We start from the raw sequence: 26,870 nt of genomic DNA, 5'->3' as shown, positions 1-26,870 counted from the left end.
GAGTCCAAACTATTACATACGTATTTAAAGGTTTTTGTTTGGGTTAATATAATTATTATTTCATACTATGTACTTAATGGATAGTGATTTGAGAGCCTGAAAGCCAAGCAAGCTTCCGGGTTAGATTATTATGAATATTTGTGTCTGTATAATAGAATATATATTTACTGTACTAATAAGCAAAGTATTTAGAGCGGGCGGGTCCAACTTAAGTAGATCATCTTACCTACTAGCGTTGATGAGTCTTGAATGACTAGACAGGCAGTCTCACTCACCGTGTAATCGAAATCCTAAGTTTGCACAGCGGCCACGCTAGCGTGGCTATCCAGTAGGGAATCATAAGCGAGCACTGACGCACGCGCAAGCTTTGTTCATCACCTACCCTTTAGTCAATCATGTGCCCACATCACTGATCTTTTAAAAATGGAGAAACATAAAAAACCAAAGCATTATTATTATTAACGGTCATAGCGATCCTAAATTTTTAATCTTCCCAATGACCTCAAACAATCTAACTTAAAGTAATTATTTTTATAAATAAATTACCATTCATGATAGCTACCTATACATTACCTAAACATATTCTTCGGACTAGTGCGAGATGCTTGTATGTCGACAGCCCACCTTCGGACAAATTTTCACTCGATCTTTTTTAAGGCTCCGTATCTCAATAGAAAAAAACGCAGCCCTTATCGTATCACTTCTTTATCCGCCTGTCTGTCTGTCAAGATTCTTTATCTGGGGAGCGCGTGGAGGTTTAGAGTTGAAATTAAAACGATACTATACCTACTCAAGTCTGCAGTCCTGATGCTATGAAAAAATCAAACTTCTAAGTTTACAATGCATCAGAGTTGTCTGAATATAAGTTTATATTTTTATTAATTTAAGCCCCATTTGTCGTATCACCGCTCTTTGACAACGTCCCGTTTACTCCTCGCCTAGTATTGAAGCACTGAGTCTCGAGTGATGGCCAATTCCGCGGTTATCTGGGAGGCAGAGCCTGATTGGGTTCGCAGAAATGTGAGGATCATAAATAGAGCACGGCAAGTCCACATAATACCGATCTATAAAGTCCCGCCACATATGCATTATTGCTCCCATCAATGGTGTGGTTCACCCCAGTATCAGCTCAAACCATTTTCTGAAGGGTCGCAGGGCACACCTTGCTCGAGAAAGTAAGATCACTAATGCCATCAAATGAGTTTAGATAGAGAGCAAGGTGAAGTAGCAGGGGGTAGGACACAAAGACCAAAACCAGAATTGGTCGTGGAGTAAAACGGAGGCCTTGGAGTTACTTCATTTGAAACAATTTGGCTTTACTAGGGGACGTTCAACAACGGATGCAGGTGTTGAGCTGATCAAGAATATTTTTGATGCCTGGGAGGAATCGCAGAATGCACTTGGCATCTTCTGTGATTTATCTAAGGCTTTTGATTGTGTTCAACATTCAACGCAGGTCAGGAAGCTATACCACTATGGCATAAAAGGAACTGCGCTCGATTTTCTGACTTCATATCTAAACAATAGAATTCAGAGGGTCGACGTGAATGGCAGGAGATCTCCTGGGACTCCTCTCAGTATGGGGGTACCACAAGGGTCTATTCTTGGACCGTTCCTCTTCCTTATCTATATAAATGATCTTCCTTATCTTATAGAGAAAAAACATAAGGTAGTATTGTTTGCGGATGACACTTCACTGATTTTCAAAGTGAAAAGAAACCAAGCTATGTATGACGAAGTGAACGATATTTTATCTGACATCGTGTACTGGTTTAGCGCTAATAACCTATTGTTAAATAGCAAGAAAACTAAATACATTAAATTTACCGTACCAATTGTCAAAAATGTAAATGCAAATGTTTTTTTAAACGGAGAGGTGATAGAACCGGTGGAATCTGCTATATTTCTTGGCATAACTCTAGATTCCAAATTACAATGGGGCCCCCATATTGAAGGATTGGCGAACAGACTTAGTTCTGCAGCATACGCGGTTAAAAAGATTAGACAAGTAACTGACATAGATACGGCGCGACTAGTATACTTTAGTTATTTCCATAGTATTATGTCCTATGGTATATTGCTATGGGGCAACGCTGCCGATATTAATACAATATTTATGCTGCAGAAGAGGGCTATTCGCGCTATTTATAACCTAGGTTCTAGAGAATCATTGATAGCAAAATTCAAAGAAATTAACATCTTGACTGTTGCTTCTCAATATATTCTTGATAATGTAATGTATGTTCATAGGCACATAAGTGAATTTGCCAGAAACTGTCATAACCATAATGTTAACACCAGGAATAGATATAAACTGATGATGCCTACTACTCGGCTAAGTCAAGTTAGTAAGTCTTTTGTGGGGCGATGTATATGCTTTTACAACAAGATCCCAGAAAGCGTTCAAAACAAAAGTATTACGTTATAAAAAAGAATTGTTAAAAAACGTTTGTGTGGTAAAGGTTACTATAACATAAATGACTTTCTTAATGATACCACAGATTGGGAATAGAGCGACCGCCCTCAAGCTATTAAATAATAAGTTTAATTGTACAATGTTACTTTGTAAATGTTACTTTAATTGTAAAACATATTTTTGATGAAAAAAAAGCCCGCAGAGTTTGTTGCGCCCATTCTTCTCAGGCCTGACGCATTCATTTTGGAATGGGTGGTAATTTTTTTTTTGACTTTCAATAAGTGATTTCACATCCTAACTATTTTGAATAAAAATATTTGAATTTGAACGAAGGTACGCCCCCAAGATGGACCAACAATCTAGTCAAGATCGCCGGAATAGTTCGAGTGAGAGGACCGATCGTCATGCAGATCTTTGGGAGAGGCTTTTGTCCAGCAGTGGACGTCTTCCGGCGGAAAATGATGATGATGAAATGGTGTTCCAAAGGCCTGCTTGATTCCTGTTGCCGAATTCTACCTTCGCACGACACGTCACAAACCGGGACATCATTCTATGGATTCTATTCCAAGATGCCTGACGTCCTTCTACAATACAGTCTTATTTCTGCCATGTACAATCTGTTGTACGAGAAGTGTGACGATATGACATGGGTATCTTCAAAATAAAAAGCGTGGCAGGAGAAGGTGGTAGGTGCTCGTTTTCCATAAAAATATACTTACGACAATTTTTTGACCAAGCACTAATATATACCTAGTGATAAAAATAATTTCATTTTTATAAAGAATATTTCAAAATCATTTTTATCACAGACGAGCATCGTCTGTGATAAAATATGATAAAAACTGTTTATCGAATATATACAATTTAGCTGGATAAAATAAAACACAAATTCAACATTTCCGTATATTTGCGCGCTCACCTCTATAGCACATAATATTAACAGTAATTCGTGACACAATTATTTGCAAATACATAAAGATTAAGCTAATTCCGAACCGGATTATACTAGATGATCAATTTAATATAATAGTTAGAATCGATATCACGAAATGAACAGTACATCACTAGCATTCGTTCGATCGCCACACGCTCCCGAGTCACATCTCTAGTATCGATAAATGGTATCGATAAACGATCTCGACTTGAATCTTCTCAAAGGGATAGTCACGAGAATTGCTCCCACAAAGTAATAATTTATTTGCGTGAAAATATATGAAAAACAGTGCTGTTTTTTGTTTGTTTGAGTTGGTCCATAGATGGCGGGTTTTGCAATTGGACACTTAAACTGTAATTAAGTTCTGTATTTTTTTTTAATGATTCTATATGTTATTTAAAACTTATTTATCTGAGATTTGAACCATATCAAAACAATTGAACCTCAAAATTTCTCCGTAAAGTTTTATTTTTGCAATAGATAAAAATAATGGAAGGGCAAACAAGGGTACAGTCACCAGTTAGTAATGGATAACCGAATACCATTTTCTTGGAGACATTTTAGATAGGCGTACGCATTTTATACAAATTATATTTGTAATAATTTATTGACGATGCGGGACTCGAACCTGCGACCTCTCGGTTTTCGTCCGAGCGCTCTTACCAACTGAGCCAACCGTTCGAGGAACGCATGGTGCGTAAATTTCAAGTTGGCAAAACGGTTAAGCTCAGTTGGCAAGAGCACTAGGACGGAACCCTAGCGGTCGCGGGTTCGAGTCCCGCATCGTTCATAAATTTTCGTTAAAAATTTAATTTGTGTAGTTAATTCCAGTAGTGAAATTAAATGATAATAATTTTACATGACTTTAAAAATAACAAATCAAGTTATATCGAAGTGTTTGGTTTTCCGCTCTCCTGTTCGCAGAGAACAAAAGCGAAACATGATAAGGTCGATATCCACAATAATGTAAGTACTAAAATTAATATTGTTCCAGGAATGTGACTCTTAAACTTTCATAAGCCATTTGTACACTACGCTACTTCGGCGCGATCTAATAACACAACTTTCTCCGTCATTTGAAATTTATTCTGAAAAATATTTGACGGAAAAAATAATAGAAAAGAATATACAATATATATTATTCATAGACTAACGAAACAACCGAAAATACTAGAACACCTTTTAAATTTTGCTATTCATGCAAGACTTTGAAGCGGTTTTCAAATTAACGTTTATTACTCAGGTGAAAATCGGTTTGTTGCTAATTTCGTTCGGAGTGTAAAAGTTATGGGAGATGTTTTATAATTCAAATTATTTAATTTTTATTACGATGACAAACAATTTTACATAACATAATTAGATTAATATACATATACGAGGTTACCTACGAACACGATAGATCTCTTAGATACATATTACTAAGTTTGAAACTACTCATACAACTCGGCGATGGCAAAAAATAATTTTATTTATAAATCGGTTTATTGATAAAAAAAAACCTTTAGAATGAACCAAAACACCGTAAACTAAACCGAATATAAAATTCTAAGTTTTTTCGGCTTCCAAGCCTTGGCGCTATGCACGCGTCAAAACGTATCTGTTGCTCCTTTTAAAAGTACAAAGGTAAAATATAATTGTAAACTGTAATCGGGAATAAGTATTATGGGAAATTTTAAAACTCTCAATTCATCGTAAATTTCGTTTAACCTAAATTAAATTAAATAAATTACAAAGTTTAATCAGCAGTTTTGTATATTTTTCCTAATAAAGAAAGCATCATATTCTAGAACTCAACGAACCTAGCAATGACGCAACGAAACCACTTTTGAATATGTGTATGAACAAAAACTTGAAAATATTCAAAGTGCTTACTAAAAGTTTAATGATGACATATTCAATAAATAGATAATAATATAAAGATAAAAATACTGATGATAATATAAAAAATTTTGAAAGGCATTTAAACGTGCATAATGATTCTAATTATTATTATATTTGGTAAAAATTAACATTAATAATTTTTATCTCCAAAGAAACATCGTATGTTTAATTCCTACCAAATATTTAATTTATAAATTATCATAAAATTACACGCGTATTAATCCTTTAAAAAGTTTGTACTACCCGGTTACATTATCTCTGGAACAGACGTCAATGACGTCACATCTACGCTTTGGTACGGTGTGCAAAACAAGCAACACTAGGATATTATTATTAATAAATGAACTACGATTTATTTAGTCAGTATTATAGATTGATGTAAAGGTGTTGTGTTGTGATGCTGATTAATTTTATTATTATAAAAAAAACTGGGTTAAGTAAAAAAAGTATTAATTTTTGGCAGTACTATTAGGTATACGACACAGAACAACAGAAACTACAGAACTTTAACAATAAAAGTCAAAACGTAACAATGAAAACTTCAAAACAAAGCAGTGATATAGCGGTAATGAAACTGCAAACCGTACAGACGCAACAGGACACGTTCCAGAGAGGTCTAGAGATAAAGTAGCCGTGTAATAATTTATAAAATATTATACTGACTTATATGCGATTTATTGTATGATATAGCGCCGACTAAAAGTAGCGTAGTGTGAGTGAGTCATTATTCTAATAGTCGTCGATGTCGTAAACGTTGTTGTCGAACTCCTCGTCGTCGAGTTGCATCGACTGGAAGTCAACCTTGTAGCGAAGCAGGCCTGAAACACATTTTATTTTCATTAGAAACGCGTCATTATTATAATAAAGCCAACAAGACGACGAGATAAGGAATATAAACAAAGCGGCAGGGGTTCAAAACATTTTCATCGATATCTTTGATATTTAAAATAATTGATATATTTCACATGTTGTCTAGAGCTGCCATGCTGTGATTCCATAATTAAAATCAACAACTACTATAACAGCAAAAACAACAAGAAATCTAACATTAACGGATTAATAATAACAAAAAGCTAAGTAAATACGGAAACGAAAAAATACGTATCACTTCGAACGCAATCCAAACAGGAATGAACTTTTTCACAAAATGGCGGACAAAATGTTGACAACTGCAGTAGTGACAGCTGTCGTCGAGCAACTGACGCCATTAGTGCGTACGAGTGATAGGGACAGAGATAATAATTGCTTTCTATCAGCTAATGTAACTCTGTAACGGTGCTTTTGTTTACATTCTTTATGTTGTCTCGCTGGCCTTAGTATAGAAACAGTTTATGAATGGGTTACGTCCAGTTGCAACTGTATGCTTAGATCTATTATTTTGGTTTAATTAACTCTACGTTTTTAAAGGGTAAAATATCCAGAATGTGGTATTTTTACCAAATCTATATAAAAAATTCAGTAACGATAACACGCGTGTCACAAAAAATATCATTTTTACATTTTAAACTAAATAAAAATACATTTGAATAATCTCGAACATTACTGCGCCCGCTCGTGTAATGTTTTGTTCGCGTGATGTTATGACGTCACGAACTAACGCACCGTATCAAATATATAATACAAAACATATCATAGTACCTTTAACCTGATGTTTCATGTGTATGACAGGCAAAAATATGCATTTAAAAAGATTAACAAGCTCAAAGTATTAAATAAACTTGTTAAAATTGCCAATCGAAGCGGACACTCTTAGGGCCGAAACACATAACCGCGTTATGACGTCATACTTGTTGACAATGATTCAGTTTGTTTCTATCACTCTTGCAAACAACACGCGTAGCCCGGAAGAACTTTTAAAATTAAAATGTCTGAACGCTGGCATGTTTTTCGTCTATCTTTAATGCTTTGTATACTCTACAAAAGTACTCGCCATCGGCATTCATAGCCTTATTAAATGGATGTATAAAGTATCTTCTGTGTCGTATATTTAAAACAGAGTAATGTCTTCTTAACAACAAATAAGCAATAAGTTTCTTACGACGATCCATCCCAGAGACACGTCCATTCACAATAAAACATCACGAGGAACTGGATACCCTACCATACGATAGTAAAACGCTCTTTTTACGACGCCTCAACGCAAACTGCCGATTTCAGCGGCACGGTGCTGCAACGCGGAATGTGTTTCGTCAAAATGGATTGCCGCCATTTTGATACACACAAACAATGACAGTGCCGTTGTTCGTAGCAATAAAAAAACAAGCGGAGAGGATTAAATAGAAATTTGATACCATACTATTATTAAAATTACCGAAAAGTTATTGCACTTCTTAAAAATTAATTGAATGCTCAAATCATCGTCGAACATATTATATTTAAATCAAATTATTAATAACCTATTTCACACCTTCATCCGGGGAACAAAAATACAATACTGTTTGGTGAAATCTCTTACGACATATTTACCGTTTTATAATGGTATTTGTTATCAACATACCAAAACTATGACTAATAAATACTCTTTATAAAAAAACGTATGTTAGAGACATAAAAAATAGCACTACAAGAAATTCTTACCTCGTGTCCAGTAATGCATTAAATAGAAACAAAATAAAAATACATAAAACAAATCCAAGGCACGGCATTGGCTGCTCATGACGCGTGACCGCAGCAGCCAATCAGGTCTCTCGGATTTAGGCTTAGCGGCATTTATCAAAGGTTAGCTCAGAAAAAGTCATTGCACGTTCGTCAACGTTTTATACATAAGAAAAGCGTACATTACTTCAAACTCTTAACAAATCAACTTAAAATTTAATTAGTTTAAATTATTATTTCAAGAATATTTCATAAGTACCCGCAATATTTTAACCATGTTATTAGGGGAACTAACGGAGACCTCAAAAGTGCAGTGTCACTACTATTTTAATAAAGTGAAACTTTTATTACATCGCATCATTTTTTCGCTCATCTATCGCATGTCGCATAACAATCGGCCGTGTGAAGTTGTATCATTGATTTCAACCACTCCCTCAAGTCAGTTTAGCCGCGCGGTCTTATGCGCCAGGTTTAAGCTCTGGTTCCCGAGAGGGAGAGTAGGTGCGAACTCCACACCTGACAAAGGGGTTTTTGCATTACATTATATTTTTATTTTATGAATATGTAAAGCATAATATATTAATTCGTTTTATTTATGCTGATATTAATGTTATTTTGTGAAAAAAGGTTCACTTGCATAAAAAACACACAATTATTTAAATGATGAGAAAGACCTCCGAATGGTCCGAAAACCGATAAAACGTGAGTAAAGGGGATTTAAATACCATAAAGTTAATATAGTCTCACGATAGTTTTAATAATTTATTAGTCAATACTGTTGCCACAAATAATAAGATCCTATATGGCGAATTTTACCACGGGTGCGAACCCAAAACTCATTTTTCGATTGACAGACATTTCTAGCATTACACAAACGAACACATTAAAATTAAAATATTGCGGGCACTTACAACTGTAAGTGTAAGTAATATATATTTTATTGCACACAAGTTAAATAAAACACACTTCTATTTAAAATCGTTTGAGAGTTTGAAAAATTCGAGAGGAAACGGGCGGTTTGCACGCTGCGTTTATTTCATACATTACTCGCTTTTGTAGGCGAGCCTTCAGCCCATTAGATTTATTATTGTGTAATAATGAAACAGTGTGGCCAAAGTTTCACAAGCCAAGACTTTAGAGTTTCTCGTTATAGTAGAAATGCAACGGTGATTTTAGTTGGTTAGTTTTATTTCAAAGCTCTAAGCTTTGAAATATTTTATTCATATATATATAGTACACCAAGCTTTCGTAACATTTGATAATTTTAAACCGCAAATATCATTCTGGCAATTAGTTTTCAAGATAACATTAATACCAAAGCCATAAAGAATGCATTTTAATTTAAGTTTAGTTATATAATTAACTGTAATTTGAATCGCTAAGGCAGCAATAACCCAATAATTATGGTAGTCCAATATCTGCAATATATAAAATGCAGAGGTTTTTAAACGCCGCGTCCGAACCGCCCGTTCAATTTAACAAGCCGCGACCTTAATTTAATTAGTATCTATTGTGGTGCAATAATCGTAAGTCTATGTCGTTTACATCGCAGGCCATCAAATGGTACAGGACAGATAGACATTTCTTCGTATTATTTAATTTTGTTGGCTTTTTATGCTCAACAAGAGGCGGTGGGCTATTTCTACTTCGTCCAAGCATAAGGCGTTGTTAAGTGAGGGATAGACATACAAATAATCAACTATAAAGAAGTAAAACGAATGTAGTCCATAGAGAATGCTTGTCTTACTTATGACATTTAAAATATCAACCGGATTTTGTGTTCTTTACAATACCTAGCCATATCTTTTTTTTAATCGTTAGTAGTTTTTTCCATCTAGCGTTAAAATTCTAATTGATTATTGTATGCATTTCAATTCATATATTTGGATTTATTATTAATGTTACTAATTTGCCAGACAAGAATTATTTCAAAAACCAGAGAAGAAACAGACGAGCAAACAGAGTCGAGCAAAATTTAAAACTGCTTGCATCGCCCACGCGAAAATCGACGCGTCAAAAGTCCGCTAAACTAAAATTGACACAAGCGAAAAAAGGTATGTACGACTTGCTCGTACGTCTATCACGCCCTTAACATTTTTCACACTACCTCCAACATTTGTTAATTACAGCAAAAAATCATCTACTTTGCAACACCCGAGTTACTACAATATCTATATTAGTCTGTCTGTCCGTGCATCATCACAGTCTTAATAGTCGTCCAAGTCTACGTCGTCCAGTGGTTCGTCGAGCTGCAGCGACTGAAAGTCTACCTTGTACCGGAGTATACCTGGGTCCAACCAAGCAGCAGGGAAACCAAACGGCAAACGTTAGTCACATGCGGTCTAGCGTCGATAAAGAATACAACTACAGATAACGCGCGAGTTGAATGCAGAAGTACAGGAATGCGGTAGTGCTGTGACATAATTACAATTGACGACCTTATTCATGAGTGTGTCAATAAATTTAAATAAATTTTTTGATGAGATACTTCTTTGTCGACGTATGAGACAAAATTTATAGCAAATCGTCACGATTTTCGGTCACGCACCATATTGTTTTTGTTTCAAGGGCCGCAGTACTGACTGACAACTCTGTCTTTAAAGTTTATTAAATACTTTGTCTAATCTAATTGAATTTTCGAAGTGAAAGAAACTTCTATAACAACGTATGGCAGAATAAAAAAAAGAAACCAACACACTTCTGTTTACACACACCTGTTTCTGTCCGTCACACACACACAGTGATAATAATTAAGACTTGCTTATTTCATTCTATTTATATCTTTACTGCAGATACTTATTGATAGTAAGTTTCACTTCTTACTTGTGTACACTATCACACAAGCCGTTTTTAGTTCTGACTTTCATCAACTTAATGTTGAAAAAAAATTTTTGCTATTTCTCGTGCATTAGCGAAGAATAAAAACTCTTTTCTTTTGGAACGGAATTTGATGGTCTCGAATCAGTAAAAATTACACGGTATCAAACACAACTTTGGTATTAACGCGATAACACTGTAAACGACGACTACGGCACAGCACTCGCCTGGCGAGACATACGGAAAGCGGGGGGACATGTTTCCGCTCTCTACGACAGGCCCCGACTGCATTCAACTTGCGCGATAACTGTACAGATGTCACAAATTTCTCCGCCTTTGTGTGTAACGTATATCTAACAATATAAATGTAAGTTGTGCGTATGTTTATACAAATATTATTATGTGCTGTTTACATAAATATCCTTTCCCTAGTCAAGTTATTATAAATAATACCTGGAAGAAATTGCTTTTGTTTCTTCTCATACACAAAAGATATCAATATTCTTTATCGGCGCATGTTTGCAAGTTCTCGTCTTTTGCTTACAAAAGATTTTCACTCAAATTCAAGTCATAATTAATTGTAAATAGCAATTTGTTATTTTTAAGAGTTTTTCATCACATTTGGGGATTATAAATGCAAAAATTTCGCCACAATTATTATAAATATACAATTTATGTACAATGCGGAATTGAAATGGCCTCTGAAGACGTTCAATAGATATAGGGCGATTGGCAAAATGGGACATCTCCTCGAACTCACTAATGACTCACCCCGATGAAGGACCTCCGAATGGTCCGAAACTAGTCGGTACCTACTCCGAGAATCCGTGAATAAAGCAGTTTTAAATAAATAATGATCGTACGTCTCACTCCCCATGTAGGTATTGTAGTGTACTGACATCTAGTCTTAACAGGGTATGTGTTAACTATCATTGTAACTGTCACGACATCGACAGTGACATTAACCGTGTGACGTTGAGTGCTATATAAGGAATGCACAGTACAGCGGAAGGCCAGTTCTAATCGACTACGTTCTATCGACGTGTCCGGGTGTAGTGCTACATAGTAAAGATTAGATGTTTCACTCGTGAGCAAACGAGGAAAATTACAGGTATCAAAATCGTCCCGCATGTAGGGGACCAGTAGGGACTCGCGAGCGAGCTTTGTTCTTCACAGATCCGACCGATATTTTAAAAATGGAGAAACATAAATAAATCAAATCATATTAAAGGTCATTGCCAAATTTAAATTTTTTAAGCTTCCTAAAGACGCTGAAAGAATCTAATTTAAAGTAATTATGATTATAATGAAATTACCATTCATGATAGCTACCTACTTATGTCCTATGCTAAGTAGGTTTGACAACGAAAAAATATTGATTTAAATTTTAAAGTTATATTATAGAAAAAACTGAGTTATTTTAAATGACCCTACACATACAGTTTTAGGTAAAGAAGTCAACCCTAATGTAGTCAGAAGAGGTAAGATTCACGCGATAGAAAGAGAGGCAACTTCTAGGTGAATAAAAATTTAGGTTAGTAGCGCTGTGCGATCTGAATTACACCTTATTGTATGACCCCAAGATCTATTATTGATTTTGCGGAGTGAGACTTCCGTACTTGTACTAATACACAGGATGTCCCAAAGTTATGGGACATGAAGGGAAAGTACCTTAAATATCGAAGATAGGCTATTTTACTAAAAGAAGACTATGTTATTTTCAAAAGTTAGTAATTCTGCATTCAAAGATTTTTCTAAAAATTACTTGCCTCGTCTGGGAATCGAACCGACTTAAATGTAAAAAAAACACCCCAACTCTTATGATGCCAATCGAAAGAATGGCCAAAAACCTTTGGGACAACCTTTGTATAATCTTTGTAAGGCTCTAACAAGTTCAGGATTTGTAATCCAATTGGCCTTAAATTCATATGAGATCAATTGTAAGCAAAGAACGTTTAGTCTAGCATTAATATTACACAAACATAGACACATTAGCGGAACCTGTAGCCATCTTGTGAATAACTACTTAGCACTGCGGAAAGATCTTCCAATTAATTATAACCATAACATTAACATTCATTAGCTTGTAACTATATGACACAACATATAGACTGAGATCTATAATAAAGTGTACTGTAGCTGAGTATAAGCTTGGGATAATCTTTTATTTCGTTTTTATATTCATTTAACAACTTTTTTTATGAATAAGGGACGAACAAGATGTTTAGATGATGGTAATTGATACGCCCTACCCCTTACAATGCAGTGTCACTCAGGATCGTTGAAAAACTTAAAAATTCTGAGCGGCACTACTATTGCGCTCGTCACCTTGAGACATAAGATGTTAAGTCTCATTTGCCCAGTAATTTCACTAGCTACGGCGCCCTTTAGACCGAAACACAGTAATGCTTAGACAGTACTGCTTCACGGCAGAAATAGACGCCGTTGTGGTACCCATAATCTGGCCGGCTTCCTGTGCAAAGGAGCCTCCCACTGGTACAGCTAAAATCATGCTCAGCTTCAGCTAAGACAGCCCAATGCAAGTATAAGTATGATCTATAGATCTGACAGCCATAGTCTTGTAAAATAAATTTCTCTTTCTATGAGTCCTATTAAAATTTGCTATTGGTACACTCACAGTCAAAAAGACGACTTGACACCACATGGCACTAACTCGAATAAAATCATCTCATCACTTTTTATGAAATATTTGATGTTTAACTTTAACTTTGAACACGGTTCATATATTGAATGAAGCACCTTACAAACAAATTTGTTATGTATATTAAAGCCATTGTAAAATACTCGTTTTGATTGAAATGAGTGGCCGTTGAGTTTCTTGTATGTTTGTATTGAGCTCTACTTTTCCCGAACATACACTCACAAAGTCACAATCAAATAAACCCAGCACTATATCTGTTGCACTCATACAACATACCAACAAATAAATTAGAAAATTAACTCACAGAAAACATACATATGGACCTGGTCAAATATTACACAGTACTAATATTATGTCAGTACACTCAAATACAGAATACCCAACCATTGTGTTTTCAAATAGTGGGAGGCTCCTTTGCACAGGATGCCGGCTAAATTATGGGTACCACAACGGTCTGAAGGGAGCCGTAGCTAGTTAAATTACTGGGCAAATAAGACTTAACATCCTATGTCTGAAGCTGACAAGCGCAATTGAAGGGCCACTCAGAATGTTTGGTGTTTTTCAAGAATCCTGAGTGGCACTGCATTGTAATGGGCAGGGCGTATTAATTACCATCAGCTAAACTTCCTACTCGTCTTGCTCCTAATTTTCAAAAAAAAATAATACTTTTATACAACATATTTTAAATATTAATAATAATTACATATGATAAAATAGTGAACACATCTTGTCAAAGTTTAAGTTACATATTCAGATTACTCACCACCAATACCACCAAAGCCCCGGACAAACTGGCTTCCCTCTTGACTCTTGTCCGTGATGATCTCGAGGGTGGCACCGAACGACTTGTAGCTATTAGCCAGCCACTCCAGCAGAGGCTGGCACTCGACAAGCTCTAGTTCCACACCACTCTGGAATTAAAAAGAGTATCATTATCAGATTTCCTTTATTAAAATGGGAGTACCACAGGGATCTATTTTTGGTCTTTTTTTGTTTTTAGTTTACATAAATGATTTCCCTCTTTTTGTTTGTTATATGTATATATTATGAACTGAAACTTCTTCACTAATGGTTTACAGCGAATGACTTAATTGTAAATTAAAAAAAAAAAAACAAGTGTATCAAATTTTCCCTATTGATGTAAATGAAACAGTTTTCTTGAGCATAAGATTGGATGCTAGATTGCAATGGTGTCCTCACGTTTCACAATTGGAGAAAAGACTTAATTCAGCTGCTGATGTTAACTCGGCCATTACCCCAAAGGGTAATAACCACCAGGACTCAATTACTTGGACTCGCAGTGTGCGATTGTAATTTAAGGTCATAGGTGGTGTAGTGTGAAGCCTTTGAAACGAAAACGGATGTAATCCAGTGTGCCATCAGGGGTGACCTTATTTGATGCCATACATGTAGACTTGTATTTGAGAGTAAAATGAGAAGTAAAATTAAGTTTGAGAAAGACAGTTGCGTTGTAACAGGCAGTGAGTGCGGACGTATTCGAGAATAAATGTCGCGCTAAGACCATGTCCTTAATAAATACCAATTAAAGGAATAAGAGATAAAACAACGCATATATTTTTAATTAAAATTAATATATTTTAATCATTTTATTAGTATTAGTACGCTAGGCTCTAAGTGGTATTTTCCTTTATAATAATGAATCTGCCTTTCTCTTAAAATAAATGTCTACTTCAACCGAAACGAAACAAATTAACCCTAAAATTATAAAACATCAAACTGCTAAATCAAGGCCCATTTCATGACGACCTGTATAGCCGAGTGGTTAGCGATCCTACCTACTAAGCTAGAGGTCCCGGGTTCGAATCCCGGTAGGTGCAAGCATTTATATGATGAATATGGATGTTTGTTTCCGAGTCATGGATGTTTAAATGTATTTATGTATGTTAATATGAATATATGTATGTTTATTATATTAAATATATAATTATTTTGAAACCCATAACACAGGCTATATATGCTTAACATGGGGCAAGACAATTTGCGTGAAAAGTGTGTCAATATTATTATTATTATGATGTTTGGACAAATTTGGAGCCATTTCATACAACACGATAAGATGTTTTAACGAAAAGAAACGACTCGCGACTGATTTGCAAGCATGTTGGCGCGCGGATGACATCCGTGTGGCCGAAACACAATCCAAGTATGGAAACCAAGCTAACACCTAGTTGATCCCTGAACAAACGTTGGATTACTACCATCTAAAAAGCGTTAAAGTAATGAGCAGGTACCCAACCAGTACGTACGAGTAGATCGTAGTATGCGTTATCTAATTTTGCAGTGTGTCAGCAGAGTGCGATTTAAAAAGCACCTTTGAAGCGGTCAAATAAATTACATATTTCTTTATAAGGTTTGAGTAAGTGATAGTTCTATACCTACTCTATATACTGTGGTAAAAGTTATATTTTCCTTAGATTATTAATATGTCTACATAGACTGTAACAGCTGTGAAAATGTCGAAAAAAAATTGAGGTTGACAGCCAACCTCTATTTTGAGCAATTCAACTAACATAAAGACATAAATCGCGTGTGTAAGACGTGGCTTGTCACACACACTAGAGTAATAAGCCTGGCCTGTTTTCATCGGTTGTCTAGCACCAAGAGGCTCTTTCTAGAGAAAATTATAAATAATCTAAGTATTTTTGATATTATTTATATAACCCTACCTATAGTGATATTTACAAGATTATAAGAGTATTTGCAAGATATTTTATTTGAATAAATGTGTAAAACTCGCGTTAATTAGAAGAGAAAACAGTAGGAATCAATTATAATTAAAGAGCAACACAATATTATTTAAGTGGTAACCAGAACCTTACCTCTTTATCGGTGAAGTGTGATTTATCCTTCTCTTGTTCAGGAGTCAAGTGTAGGATGGTTTCCTGGTTGGCCGCGTGGGACTTGAGCACATATCTGCAATTTATTGTAAATATGTATTACAATGTATGTACCCTCCGGCTCGAAGGACCATGTACGAATCCCAAAAAAAAAACACTAAATAGGGTTATAAAACAATAGATGCGTACCAATCGTATATTCATTAGTGAGGTCACATTTCTACAATACTACTTCGATAACGCGTCTCCAACGTTTTAACCACTGAGCTAAACTTGGTTGCTGTAGTCTTTGCATTGCGAATATTTAGTCTAGGAAATACAACCAAAGGGATTTTTTAAAACCATTAAACGTGGCTCAGACACGTGTTTTCTTAAGCAGTGTGAAACTATTTAAACGACGTCTTAAAATTAACGCTAAACAACAAAAAGACGGATTTGTAATAGAACTATTTTAAAACAAGTGTACTTAACTTTGTTTGTAATAACACCATGTTACATGTTTTTATTCAATTTTTTTTATGGAATAGGAGGACAAACGAGCGTACGGGTCACCTGGTGTTAAGTGATCACCGCCGCCCACATTCTCTTGCAACACCACAGGAATCAGAAGAGCGTTGCCGGCCTTTAGTAGTTTAATTTGCAAGTGTTTACATCTCACCTCTGAATATCAAGGTTCTCCCAACATATAAGTGTTTCAACCGCACCCAGTTCCAGAGCTCGCAGAGTGTCGTCCACACCGAAACAATACTTGCCCGTGTCCTGTCACAATATAAATCATAATAATTAGCGATTAAATCAAATCAAAATCACCCTATTCATGTAGGTCAAGGAAAAGACCAACACCAATACCACCATTTAGGCTTTATTAAGAAGTGGCAAGAAACTCATTGCCAATCTTTTATGTTGTTGTATTTGTTGGATGCAATTACCAATTATGACAGTAATCACGACCATCATGTTCACAAAGCATCCTTACCCAAATTTATATGATAACTAGCTGACCCGGCAAACGTTGTTTTGCCATATAAACTGTATTGATCTTTTCCTTGCTAGTTGATAAGAGATGGCGCTAGTTGTATTCATTAGTAACAATCACACTTTTATATTTTGTATAATTCACACTATAGTTTTACAAATTATAGCCTATTTGTTATTTTGGTGTGTAGGCTATATTATTGTAAAGTTTCATCAAAATCTATTCAGTAGAATTTGCGTTAAAGAAGTTCAAACATACATCCAGACATACAAACTTTCATATTTATAATATTAGTAGGATTCATATAAAGGCGATAGGGAGCCTTCATCAGGACTGGCCACGGCGACTCACTTGGGCGTGTAGAAAACAAGATAAAAGTCCGATGTCAGTTATAAAATCACTTTACTTCACGATCAATAATCCACATTACACTTTAGTCCAAAAATCAATTCCGTATAATTTAAATAGTCACTTTCACTTCCGAAATCAAGAACAATTATTATTTATAGATTACGTGCGCTCACCATGGCGGTTAGACAATGAATGCCGCCCACTTGGCTACACTGGCTTGGCTACACTACACCATCGACACGACGTTCCGCCAGAAATGACAGATGTCAAATCTAGTTCCGGCGTATTCTGACAATGACATTTTGAATGCGCCGTCATATATTTATACATTTTATAATTTATTACTTATTAAGATATATTTGATATTTAAACAGTTTTAACTTTGAACACAATTCGTATATTGGATGCAGCACCTTACAAACTAATTTGTTTTGTATATTAAAGCCATTGTAAAATACTCTATTTGATTGAAATGAGTGACTGTTGAGTTTCTTTTATGCTCTTCCCACAAGCTCAAGTTATTCAGAACATATGGTATATTCGGTCAATTAAAAGAAATATTTGTAGTAACGAAACAAAAGCGCTTAGTTTTAGTTTAATATCCGGACGTCCGAGCCTTGCTCGGATTTTTAATAATGCATAAAAGACTAATAAGACATCTGGATTCGAACCGGGTACTTCTGCTTTCCGGATCACCCAATGTCCCACCATCTGAGCTATTATAGTCTTGTATATATAGCGGCGAAATTTACCTTTGTATTCTAATGTTATTGTCGCTGTTTCTCATTAAAACATGGATAAAACTATTTTTTTTTTAAATTAAAACCTAGCTAGATCGATTTATCGCCCCCGAAATCCCCTGTATACTAAATTGTGTGTATCACTCGCGTTAAATAAATAATATACTAAGTCACAGCGAGTCATAAAACTAACCTGTGAGATCTCATCAAAGTAACGACCAATGAGCTTCTTCTCCTGAATAAATTTGACATTCTGTAAGGACTCGGCAGCCAGTTCAATGGCCTGGTTGAATCCGTTCTCACCGCCGTATGAGACATCCACCAGCTTGATGATTTTAGATTGGAGACGCTGGAAGCAAAAACCTTAAATTAAAATATGCAATTTCAGAGAACAGAATTTATACAAACATCACAACTAAATGGTAGATTTTACAACGAGTGCACAAAACGAGAGATAAAAAGGTTTTGTGGACGAGTTATAAACTCTGCTTTTCATTTCGATTGCCAGGATATAAAACAGTAGTATAACATGGACATTTTTAACAATTTTAGCAAATTTTAAGAAATTAATAAACGCACGAAAAAATCAAGACCTGTTTCCCGCCGCTTTTTTTTTTTAATCTTACGACATTGATATTACCTTGCCTTGGGCTCCAAACCTATACAGCGCTTACTATTGAATTAATTTGGTAATATATATTTTTTTAATTAATTAAATAGCCTGCCGTATTTAAATTTTAATATCTTTTATGTCTTAAAAACACATGAGGCAAATAAATTAAAGTAAATATTAAAAAATAACAAATTCTATGTAGGCTACCATATTACATTGTAATCCATATTTTTATTTAAAAAAAAACCCGATGCGTTTCTTGCGGCCGTTCTTCTCAGGTCTGTGGCACACTATTTTGAATCGGTGTTAGTTTTTCAATAAGTGATTTTAATTCCTATTTTGAATAAACATATTTTAATTTGTGCATGAACTTCTAAGCTGAATATGAAGTCCTGGTTCTTGTTGCTAGGATGACACATGATTTCAACCACTATGAAAGACATTAAATGCCTTTGCTTGTGGCGGCGACGTGGGGCGGGTCGTTCCCTTCCCTAAAATATGGTCGAGGGAGGCGATGGCTGGTCCATGCGTCATGCTCGTGAACGGGTGCTACTCGTGGGGGCTGGATGATCTTATTACCGGGAGGTCTGCTTGATGTGTTTTTTTATTATTATTATTTCCTTTAAAGTTAAAGTTAGTATATATTTTATTTAATGAAATGCTCACATAATGCCTCTATTTATTTACGGTATGTGTGGATTGATACATCTACTATACTCAATAACTCTTGTGTTTATAAGTATTAATTTACTTTTTTTTTTTCTTTTTTTGACTTACTCATGTAAGCCTTTCAGTTTTTGACTTTTGAGTATTTTTGTTGCGTCACTTTGCATATATTGTAATTGAAATGATTTGTAAAACAATTAAAATGTAAATCTTGACTTAAAAGAGTGGCAATGAGTTTCTTGCTACTTCTTCTCATTAGCTCAACCCTTTACGAAGTAGCGGTAAATTCAATAAGAAACAATATTTATATATTTTTTTTTGACATTCATAAGTGTCATTTTTGTGACCTACATGAAAAAAGTGTTTTTGAATTTGAATTACTAGCACCGCTACCATATTTATATTCTCCTGGTGTCTATGTAGTAAAACGTCGTGAGTCATAATACATTAAGGTATGCTCGCGTAATACATAGGACAATCACTTCTTCATCTATGATCGCCTGGTACCAACCACTAAATAATGCTTCCTATCTCAATTTATCCCACGTTAAATCTTATGAATTTATGTGTCTGTCTCATTTTCTCGCCGGCTGAACAATAATATTAATACTTTATTTCATCTTTTTCTTACACTCACTGCATGACTTAATTTACTCAATGTACAATAATTATTGTATAATACCAATAAAATTATTAAAATCTTTTTTATCGTTAATTGTAATAATAATAACATCGGAAAACGGTTTTGCAGTGATATTAATATGGGTGGACCCCGAAACTAGTTAAAACTGTTTCTTCGGGGTCAGTGATTCCTCGACAAACGACCAATGAAATAATTAATAATAAATAGAAATAAAATGTGTGTGTGTGTGCGTTTAATACTTAGTGACTAGGTTACATTAGACTTTCCGTTTCTGAATATGATAATTGTTTAAGATAGGCGGTGGTTTTCTTTTTTACATCGAAATTGATTAGTGTGTAGATAAGTCTTCTCATGAATATCATAACATATCATATAATCATATTGTCGTTTCGCGAAGGTCGATTTACATTTTATTATGGGACATATTTGGGTGCGGCGTCGTCCAAGAACAGTCACGTTGAACACGTCGAATCCTATACATTTACCTGTTTGTCTCTTTTTTTCGTTTCATCTAGTTTCAAATTACAACAATTTGAATAGACTACAACAGAGAAAACCAGCAGGCGCGTTAACAAGCGCGATTAATAACAAAAAATTCACACTAAGTATAGATTTTTGTTATTACTTACAGGATCAAACATGTCCGACTGTGACAGCTCAGTCTTGAAGTCAGCGGAACCAGCCAAGATGAGACCAGCCACATTGGGTCTGTCTGCGCTGATGAACAGCTGCGTGGCCACCTCGGCTACCTTCCGTACGTAATTGTGACGCTTCTCCATACGCAAACGAGCGAAACGCAGCGCCGACTGACCTCCTCTACCGTGCTTCTTCGGTAGGTCCACTGTAAACTTGTGTAGCACCTGAAAAAGGAATGGATGCACTGTATTTTGGTGTCAATATTAGGTGGTGGCTCGGAGGAAAATAGCCATTTTCCTAATCACTGGATAGGACGAGAAGGATCTATTACATGTCCTATGAGGAGTCCAGGCTTAAAGCCGGTTCATTGCGTGTGCCGGTTACGGTAGCGCTGCCCTATCCTACAAGAGCTAAGAAAACAGTCATGTTTTTAAAATAAACTTGCAAGACGAGTTTCATAACGTGTTTTTAATTATAAAATCTATTTTTTTTTTAATAGTATCATTTTTCGTATGACTGGTAATATCCAAACATATGATAGATCCAGTAATTTAAAAGAAATATTTATAGTGACGATTCAAAAGTGCTCAAGCCTAATTGAATGAGGTTTATTTGACTATGAATTATTATTTTAATATTGATACATAACCAGTGAAAAAATTAGATTTATAATGTCTACTTTAAAAAAAAATTGATGTTGCATTCTTTATGCAGCTATATAAAACCCACTTTTATAATGCATATAGATTTAAAATTACCCCTATCACCTCCTAACACGAATACGCCAAACTACCAATAATCCTATATAATATATATTATACATACATATATTATAAAATCATTTACATTGGTATAAAATCATATTCATATACATTTGAAGCAAATAAATAAATAGTTAATAATCACTTGTCGTAGCGTAGAGACGTCGCTTCATTGTGTGTCTTCTACCGCATTTATCACGGGGAGTGTTCCGAAGAGCTGTTTAACTTCCTTCCTTCGATTCCTGCCGCCGAATTCCACCTTCCTCCTCCACAGTGCGGAGGAGTTTCAAGGAGCTATCTTTCACGTACTACATAGCTGTGGAATGAACTTCCTTGTGCGGTGTTTCCGGGACGATACGACATGGGTACCTTCAAAAAAGCGCGAACACCTTCCGGGTTGGTGTTGCAGGAGATTGTGGGCGGCGGTGATCACTTAACACCAGGTGACCCGTACGCTCGTTTGTCCTCCTATTCCATAAAAAAAAAAGTTGCTAATATAGACAAACCAAAAGTAATACTAAATAACCAAATTTAAAAAAAATCACATACCTCCCGAGTATTTCCCTGAAGAGTACCAAAAAGTGCTCCATTACCATCCATCACAATGAACCCAAACTTGTTATCATCAGCGAGCAATGCAGTCAAAGCTTCTGTATGGAACTTGTTGTCGCACAAGTACAGGGACGTATTGATAGGTTTGAATGGCTCAAAGTCAATGTTGACTTTTTTCTCTTTTCCCTCCTCCGTGACTATTGTACCACAGTAGATGACAAGACCATTTGGTGGCACTGGAAGATATGGAAGAAAAAAAAGGCATTTATTTTCTGCAAATTGATTTTTTTACAATTCTTTTTGATACACAAATAAAATTTGAAAAACAAAATTTTATGAACGATGCGGGATTCGAACACACGACCTGCGGCGTTCCGTGCCGGTGCTCTAACTGAGCTAACCGTTCGAGTACCGCCTCGTTATAAAATTCTGTTTGCTTTGTTCAACTCTCAGGTTGTGGCTTCATCTACAGGATCTACTATGGTTGTGGCTTCAGTAGATACTGTCCCGAGATGCGAATCCCGCATCGTTCATAAAATTTTGTTTTTCAAATTTTATTTGTGTATTAATCCTAGAAGTGAGGGTTATCACTTTAAAAACATAACATATTGTTTATTCTTTTTGATGTCAGTTCAACACTTCCAAAACAAATGGCACTCTGAGACATGAAACGGCGCAAAAAACTCTCCCAGCAATCTTTTTAGCGCTCTTTTAAATAAAATATACAATATATGTTATTGCTACGTCATTGGTATTGCTATAAAATAATCATAAACTAGTCCCAAGGCTATCCGATCAGGTATTCAGCTGTGGAGTAGTAGGATTTATGTCAGATAAGCCTTCAGAAGGACCTAGCCTCTTCAACTCAGGGAATCCTACCACAGAGGGTGTTTTGTAACAATATATTTTTTAGGCTTGCTTAAAAGATTATTACTATTATTTATTATATTTACTAGCTGACCCGACAGACGTTGTTCTGTTCATAATAAAAAAAAACTCTTGCGGATGGAATTTTCGAAAATCTGTTCTTAGCTGACCTCTACTCGGTGAAAAGAATATTCCTACGAAAATTTCAAGTCTTTAGCTCTAATATCTCTATGATATCGTGTTGAGTGACTATATATGTGGAAATCTCTTATATATATATATATATAGTAAAATTACTGTGGATTACTATTATGATAAATAAAGTTTACCTTTAGTGTACAGCTTGAGACGATGCTGTACAGAGGTGATAGCACCAAGGACGGATAGTCTGTTCACTCTGGACTTGATGTTGGATGCAGTTCCAAATTCATCAGCCAACATCTTGGACACCCTCGAGATCTGGTCTTTGGGTGGGATGATGAGAGAGATCATTGATGTACCATTCCTAAAAAAAATATTAAATTTATTAGACTTTCTTGTGAAAATTTTAGGATAAAATATACTGCAAGTTGAAACAGTTTGTTATTTTTTAGAAATATCCATCACTTCTGGGACTAAATATACAAATTTAATTTGTACCAAAATTCATGGAAAATGCAGGACTCTGGGCCTCTAGGCACTCCTTCCAGACACTCCCACTAACCAATCTAACTGTTAGAGTAACTTATCAACCAAAATTTTGGTATCTCTTGTTCAACTCTCAAATCTGTATGATGGAAATCATCTCACAATGAGAAACCATTGTTTAACCATACCACCATTCATCAAAACCATCTTCAATGTTAAAGTAATGATCTCAGGCCAGCTTCAGTTATGTATAGAAGTTTGTTTAAGCCATGAAGGATAATTTAGTTTACACATGTTGTAAGTGATTGATATCAAAATGTCATTCTTTTCAGGTCTGAGGCATTCATTTTGGAATGGGTGGTAGTTTTTTTGACTTTCAATAAGTGATGTCACATCCTATTTTGAATAAAAATATTTGGATTTGAAAATGAATTCATATGATGTGTAGCAAAAAGAAACATTTTGTTGTGTTGCCATTGAATAAATAATAATATTATGTATCATATTATTCATGATGTTATTATGTTTAGTGGTAGCAATTGGTGCTCATAATTCTTTGCTTTTTTATTACTAACACAGCCTATACCATAGTTTCTCAACCTTATTTTGCTCACTGCACACTTTGAGAATATGGTTTTTTTCTATAGTATTTTCATGTATTTTTTTGCCTTTTTAGACTATATTTTTTAATCTATCCACGCCCCATCTGTGTCATCTCAATGCCCCCTAATTTTCTCTGGGTCTTCTACCCAGAAAGTCCCCCGAAAGTCTCAAATGCCCACAAGGGGGCATTATCGCCCACATTGAGAACCTATGGCCTATACCATAACACATGCAACCCAATGGTTGGTGAATCTGATATTATTAGCCATTGGTTCCAGATTCAAACCCTCCTAGACACAAATGTGTGTGTGAAGAATGTTTAGTATTTGTATATTACAGTAGAACCTCGATTAGTTGAAAACCTTCAAATGTCAGAATAATGTTTTGTTCCCTTCCCTTCAAACACCAAAACCGTTACTCAAAATTTCAACTCTATTAGTCAAAATAATCAGTAACTCCTTTTTGATACATATTCTGTATTTCGAACATAGCAATGTTCTAATTTACATCCTTTACAACTCAATTATTTTATTATTATTACTTACCAACTTTAAAAATTTGCTGACAGTGTAAGTACACTATCATTGATTCAGCAAATTCAAGAAATCCAATATATTTATTTTATTTTAAGGCTGTTTTGATTTCATAATAAATAAATTTTTTATAAGATTGATCGACTTTATGTCAAATCAAAATCTACCTAAGTTGAAACTCTCTTTAATCCAAAAACAGTTGTGTCTCACTTGATGTTAGACTTATAGAGGTTCTACTGTATATTAATTATATTGCAATAACAGTGCAACCTATTATTACTCACAAGGTAGTAGGCTAGATAATTTGTGTCTAAGTATCTATACTATGTGTATAGCCTCATGTGTATTAAAATGATTTTTGTGATATCATTGGCAATAAGTATCTTGCAAATTCTTACTGTTGTGAAATAATGGTTGATTTTCAACTGCAATTTAATGCTAAGAACAAAGATAAACTATTGTCCTCTTCTAGGTTTTCTAATGTTCACATATAATAATAATTTAGCAATTTATCCTCAACTCTTTATAGCAGAACATCTTACATCCCTTTGTGCTCCCGGTCTCTACTTTTACCATCTCTGTGTACAATTCTGTCACCAATTTGCTGCACTTGAGTGCTTCACATAAGGTTCACCATAAATATTATGTATATAAGCTCTTTACAGTACAAAGTAATTCTATATGAATCAAGAACTAGTCAAATTTTGCCTATGTAACAGACACTAGTTTAGTAAGTAATAAATTGGCAGTAAATTGCATTGTAAATGAGAAAAAATAATTAAATTTAAATGCAATCACAGGGTTACTTTCTAGTAGTCAAGAAATAGGAAGGGCTTTGGGAGAGAGAGTTGGGAGTGATGACCTCATACTAAATGCTCAGGGGACACAAATGACAAGAGACAGTACAATGGTTACAATTGCAGGAGGCCTATGTGATGATACATTCATATATAGTTCCTCAGTTAAATTCGGAATGATTGTCCATTTCAGTTTTTAGGTACTTATAACATTAAACCAACTGAGATTTGCAGGAACACAGGAAGTATCAATTCTGTTAGCTAATGTTTCATAAGGGTTATCTAATTGCTTGAAGGCAATCATTCTGACATATGATGTGTGAGTTTGTCTACTCGACCTTGAAATGGAACGGAATATTTATATATTAGCACCGTATGTGTAAAGAGTGCGATTTTAAATCAGTAGGGAGAAAAATTAGGTTATATTATATGCGCATGCGTAATAAATAGCGCAGCCTTGTTGGCAAATGGAAATTCGTGTCGCATTGTAATTAATTAATTACCAAGTGTCAGTAACAATAATTCAAAATAAAATTAATCGGAATTCACTCACCCTCTTGCCATTTCCAAACTCTTGATGAGTTTTTTGATCTTCCAAATTTCAACATTGCGATCGGCCGAGGATTCTTCAGACATTTTGTTTTATTTGTAAAAACTTAAACTATAAAACTTCTCGTTGGACTGTTAAAACACTGCACTAAACTTCTAAATAAAAACTTGAAGGGGCACCGAACTCTAAGCTTGAATGTTCAAACCAACTATAACCAGATTAAACCGGACAAAGCTCCGTGATCCTTTTAACTTTCTAGTTCACATCTAAAGCCAGAGGGCGGTCTCGTACTTTTCTTCTCGTTCTGGGATTCTTAGATTTTTTCTTGTTTCGGTTACCCCTAAGCATGTGGGATAAGAAAATCAGACATTTGATGATAAAAAGCTGACGTATACGTGACCAAGCGATCGAACGAACGCTTTGCTCGCTGCGTTGTCGATTTTGGAAATGAAAGAGAAATAATATAAAAATGTGTACCTGCCAGATGCCAATGTCAATTCTTTTTAAAATTTATATTATATTTGTTTTTGAGACAAGTCCTTTTAGTCAATTCTTAATTCAATTGCCAGTAAATAAAAAGGCGGTATGTGCCGGTTTGACCACACGTCAGAAGGCCTACCATCAACTTACCGATTCAATTTCAATGAAGGTCAGTTTAGGTACCTAAATCGCTAAAATGAAGTTCGTGCCATGAAGTGTCTTTTACTAAATGGAGTTTGAATCGCTTATGAAGAATGAACGAACTAAATCAGTTTGCGATTCAATTTCCTATTTGATTTGACGTCAACCTAA

The 26,870-nt window shown here is 35.1% G+C and overlaps 1 protein-coding gene across 2 annotated transcripts; it reads right to left on the bottom strand.

Annotated features, from left to right (window-relative positions):
• Positions 1-3,305: 3,305 nt before the first annotated feature.
• LOC126973599 (eukaryotic peptide chain release factor subunit 1) lies at positions 3,306-26,543 on the bottom strand. 2 transcript variants are annotated; one of them, XM_050820935.1, is made up of 9 exons: positions 26,082-26,542; positions 23,298-23,473; positions 22,099-22,337; positions 20,782-21,012; positions 18,424-18,579; positions 16,822-16,922; positions 16,146-16,239; positions 14,069-14,216; positions 3,306-6,049 (listed from the first exon to the last, which is right to left on the bottom strand). In XM_050820935.1, the coding sequence occupies exons 1-9, from the start codon at positions 26,162-26,164 to the stop codon at positions 5,961-5,963; spliced, it is 1,317 nt and encodes a 438-aa protein (XP_050676892.1). In that variant the 5' UTR covers positions 26,165-26,542; the 3' UTR covers positions 3,306-5,960. The 2 variants fall into 2 exon arrangements, with proteins under 2 accessions (XP_050676892.1, XP_050676893.1); XM_050820936.1 differs by lacking the exon at positions 3,306-6,049 and adding an exon at positions 7,969-10,113 and having other exon boundaries at positions 26,082-26,543.
• Between the last annotated feature and the right edge of the window lie 327 nt (positions 26,544-26,870).

This window comes from Leptidea sinapis, chromosome 29 (assembly GCF_905404315.1).
Source record: "Leptidea sinapis chromosome 29, ilLepSina1.1, whole genome shotgun sequence".
NCBI classification, from domain to species: domain Eukaryota; kingdom Metazoa; phylum Arthropoda; class Insecta; order Lepidoptera; family Pieridae; genus Leptidea; species Leptidea sinapis.
The sequence above is the reverse complement of the archived record's forward strand: the minus strand, read 5'-3'. Positions and strand labels throughout refer to the sequence as shown.